This window comes from Psammomys obesus, unplaced genomic scaffold, assembly GCF_907164565.1.
Source record: "Psammomys obesus unplaced genomic scaffold, mPsaObe1.curated_primary_1811, whole genome shotgun sequence".
NCBI lineage: Eukaryota > Metazoa > Chordata > Mammalia > Rodentia > Muridae > Psammomys > Psammomys obesus.
In genome coordinates, this window is record NW_026596028.1 from 416,549 (window position 1) to 420,599 (window position 4,051).

The following is a 4,051-nucleotide window of genomic DNA, read 5'->3' on the forward strand; positions in this document are numbered from 1 at the left end:
CCCCACTCCCCTCCCCCCACCCCGCTCACCCGCGTAGTAGGCCAGCCGGCGCGCCTGGCGGTCGAAGCAGAACCAGCGCTTCCGCCAGGTCTTGATGCGGCCGCCCATCTTCACCAGCGGCCCGCGGCAGCAGCCCCCCGACACGCGCAGGTGCGGGCAGCTCTCGGGGCTGTGGCCCCAGCGCTCCAGGTGCTGCGGGAGGTCCAGGACGCGCGGGCCCGGGGGACTCGGGGCCGGGGCCTGCGGGGCACAGGGTCACCAACACCACGTGAGGCCAGGGCTGGCTGGGCAGCTGCGGGCTCCAGGTAAGCCGGGCAGCCTGCTCCAGACAGGTCTCCAGCCAACCAACGCCGGCCAAGGTCTCCCGGCCCTGCCGCATCTGGTCCCAGGGCTGGTGAGATGCCCGCCTCGCCCTCCCGGGGAGCCTGGGCCAGCCTGGCCCTCCGGGGGAGCCTGGGCCAGCCTGGCCCTCCGGGGGAGCCTGGGCCTCCTTCAGGACTGTCCCAAGAGCCAGCGTCCTGCGGTGAACTGGGGTCACTGCGCCCTGGCCCCAGTGGCTCCGAGAGCTCCTGACCGTGGAGGCATCTCGGCCACGCCTGGCTGAGCACACAGGCCTGCTGTGTGGGACACGCAAGGGAACTGCAGAGTGCACCGCCACACCGGGCCGCAGGCCTTGCGTTCACACCTCCCCGCGTGGCTGCGTTCTCTCCTGGATCTCCCCACCACACACGGCTACTCTGTGATAGCCACGACATCTCCCCAAGCACCGGGAGGAAGGGAGGGACACTCGGTGCGACCATGATTAACACGCAAGGCCCCAAACAAGACTCACACACACACTCGAGAACAATGGAGGGGCCGCGACGGCCCTGAGCGTTCCCCACCTGAGGTGACTGGCTGGGGCCTCCCCCCATGTCCCCGCCACCCCCCTAAGCGGCGTTAGGAGGGAAGAACAAGCAGGCGGACAGTTATAAGCCCAGGCCGAGCGTGTGTGCATGTGTGGGCGGCCAGAAGGGACAGGGGGACCATGGGCGTCCTTCAGGGTCAGCGACCCTTTCTGGGTTGTATTGGAGGACAGAAGGCATGAGATCATGGAGGACAGGAGCCAAAAGGAAAAAGGCCCCACACAGGGCAGAGGGCACGAACCATGACGGCCGGAACTTCGGAACTTTCTGGGCTTCTTCTCATCCCTTCCTGTGGGTTCATGAGCGGGAACCAGTGAGCGTCCCAACCCAGGAGACAGAGACATGTCTGAATAAGGGGGCTGTCCTGACCCCTGGTTTGAGGGAGGGGGCTGTCCTGACCCCAGGTCTGAGGGAGGAGGCTGTCCTGACCCCAGGTCTGAGGGAGGAGGCTGTCCTGACCCCTGGTTTGAGGGAGGGGGCTGTCCTGACCCCTGGTCTGAGGGAGGACGCTGTCCTGACCCCTGGTCTGAGGGAGGAGGCTGTCCTGGACCCCTGGTCTGAGGGAGGAGGCTGGCCTGGACTGCTGGTCTGAGGGGAGGAGGCTGGCCAGGACCCCAGGTCTGAGGGAGGAGGCTGTCCTGGACCCCTGGTCTGAGGGAGGAGGCTGGCCTGGACCGCTGGTCTGAGGGGAGGAGGCTGGCCAGGACCCCAGGTCTGAGGGAGGAGGCTGTCCTGGACCCCTGGTCTGAGGGAGGAGGCTGTCCTGGACCCCTGGTCTGAGGGAGGAGGCTGGCCTGGACCCCTGGTCTGAGGGAGGAGGCTGTCCTGGACCCCTGGTCTGAGGGAGGAGGCTGTCCTGACCCCTGGTCTGAGGGAGGAGGCTGGCCTGGACCCCTGGTCTGAGGGAGGAGGCTGGCCTGACTGCTGGTCTGAGGGGAGGAGGCTGTCCTGACCCCTGGTCTGAGGGAGGAGGCTGGCCTGACTGCTGGTCTGAGGGGAGGGCTGGGTCCTGACCCGGGGTAAAGCAGTGGGCCGGGGCTGGAGGGCTGGGTCCTGACCCGGGGTAAAGCAGTGGGCCGGGTCAAGCCCCGCCTCAGGGGACACCTGCAGTCTCACCCTGGCCTTGAGCAGCCGCTCCCGCTCTGCCACCGCCTGCTGCAAGAGTCGCTCCATGCGGGCGAGGTCGGGGTGAAGTGGCCTGGGGACAGAGCTCACACGTGAAGGCCACCCTGGCAGGTGTCCTCCTCCCCTCCTCCCTCCTCCTTCCCCTCCTCCAGTCACGCCTCACCTGTTCCCAGCGCCACAGTTGAGCAGCTGATAGAGGGGGTGTCTCCCAGGGGTCCCCGTGGCTTGTGCAAGAGCAGAGGGCTCCAGGGCTCCTGAGGAAGAGGGCACAGGCAGGCAGCCAGATGCTTCCTGTACCTGACGCCCTCCAGCTGCTTCCACCTCAGCGCCCAGGCTGTCCCCACCCTCTGCTGCAGGATGGGGGGGCTCCTCACCTGTACAATGGAGGGACAGCGGTCTGGGGGCCCCCCGCTGGCCGGCCCTGTCCCCCCTCCTCCGAGGCAGGCTTCCGGTCCTCTGGAGACCAATGGACCCCTGGGAACACGTGTTAGGAATGTTTGAGAGGGAAGCATCCCCGAAGGGCCCGGGGCCATGGCTCTGCGACAGCTGGGGACCGACGGACACCGTGCCAGCGTCATCATTAATTCACCTCAGTGAATCATGGCCGCCATCGCTCGGGGCGGTGGAAACTACAACCCTGGCAAGCTGGGGACACAGCTCAGAGAGGCTGGTGTGTGAGCGTGAGGACCAGATGCCGCGCAGCGGTCACAGGCCCCGCCTAGCACAGCCACAGCCTGGCCTGAGCTCTGGCCTGCGCAGAGGAGGGGGCACGGTCCACCGGTCCACCGCTGTGCTGGTGCGTTTACACTCCACACACACACACACACACACACACACACTCCCTGGGAGGCCAGTCAGGTGTTCCGGAGATCCCTGGTCTGTGAGCCTAGGAGACCGTGCTCAAAAAACAAGGTGGGGGTCAGAGGTCAAGAGCACTTATGGTTCAAGTTAATGACCCAGGTTTGGTCCCAGCATGCACGCCTGGCGCTCAGAGGCACCGAGAGCTCCAGCTGCAGGGGACCAGACGCCCTCTTCTGGCCACGGTGGGCACCGCACTCGGGTGCACACACCCTCGCAGAGGCACACGTTAATGTCAGGGCCTTGGCCTGCGGGCTCTTCAGAGGCCTGGAACCCCCTGTGGAGACCAGGCTGGCCTCAGACTCAGACCCCCCAGGTGGACCACGCGCAGAACCACACTTGGCTACAGAGAAAACTGTGGACAGCGCCATGGGAGAGCGTCAGGGGCCAAGCTCCGCACCCTCGCACACCTACGCGTGGACACACGCGAGAGGGGCTTTCCTAGGAGCGGTTTCCCGGGGTGTCCCGGCTCCCCTGCACCCCCTCGCCTGCCGCCCAGCTGAGTCCCGAGGTCCCTCTCCTGGGAGCGCAGCTGGCTGTCCTCTCCTGGGGCTCAGCTGCCGCCTCCTGGCATCTCCTCCCGGCACCTCCTCCCGGCACCCCCCTCCCGGCACCCCCCTCCTCCCGGCACCCCCCACAGCGAGGCACCTGCAGAGAGCTGTGCACGGAGAACAGGCAGGAGGACGTGGAGCTGGCGGACGCGTGCGCACTGGGGTCCTGCAGCAGCAGCAGCTGGCGGTCTGTCTTCTGTGTGAACAGAAGCTGGAGAGAGGGGCAGTGTCACAGAAAGCAGAAGAGCAAGGACCCGGGTTCGAGTCCCGGCACCCACAAGGCAGCTCCCAACTGCCTGCAACCCCAGGCCCGCGGATCCGGCGCCTCCTCTGCAGTCTCTGGACGCAGGCGCGCACGTGCTGCAGACACGCAGGCGGACCACACACGTGAAAACAACAGGGACCCGGGAGGCACCGCCGGGCCACAGGGGCTCCAGCCGGGCTCCAGCCGGTCCATTCTCAGACGGGACAGCGGGGTCTGAGGGAGGACAGTGGGATCTGAGGGAGCACAGTGGGGTCTGAGGGAGGACAGTGGGGTCTGAGGGAGGAGGACGGCGGGGTCGGAGGGAGGACAGCGGGATCTGAGGGAGCACAGCGGGGTCTGAGGGAGGA

The 4,051-nt window shown here is 67.1% G+C and overlaps 1 protein-coding gene across 1 annotated transcript in view; it reads right to left on the bottom strand.

The window, feature by feature from the left end:
* Phldb3 (pleckstrin homology like domain family B member 3) overlaps positions 1–4,051 on the bottom strand; it is a 7,728-nt gene that overhangs the window by 3,022 nt on the left and 655 nt on the right. The window contains exons 3-8 of the mRNA XM_055620679.1: positions 3,537–3,650; positions 2,405–2,504; positions 2,194–2,284; positions 2,022–2,103; positions 1,147–1,194; positions 30–240 (exon numbers count right to left, since the gene is read on the bottom strand). Coding sequence (XP_055476654.1) covers positions 30–240; positions 1,147–1,194; positions 2,022–2,103; positions 2,194–2,284; positions 2,405–2,504; positions 3,537–3,650 — 646 coding nt within the window. The remainder of the gene's footprint in view (positions 1–29; positions 241–1,146; positions 1,195–2,021; positions 2,104–2,193; positions 2,285–2,404; positions 2,505–3,536; positions 3,651–4,051) is intronic.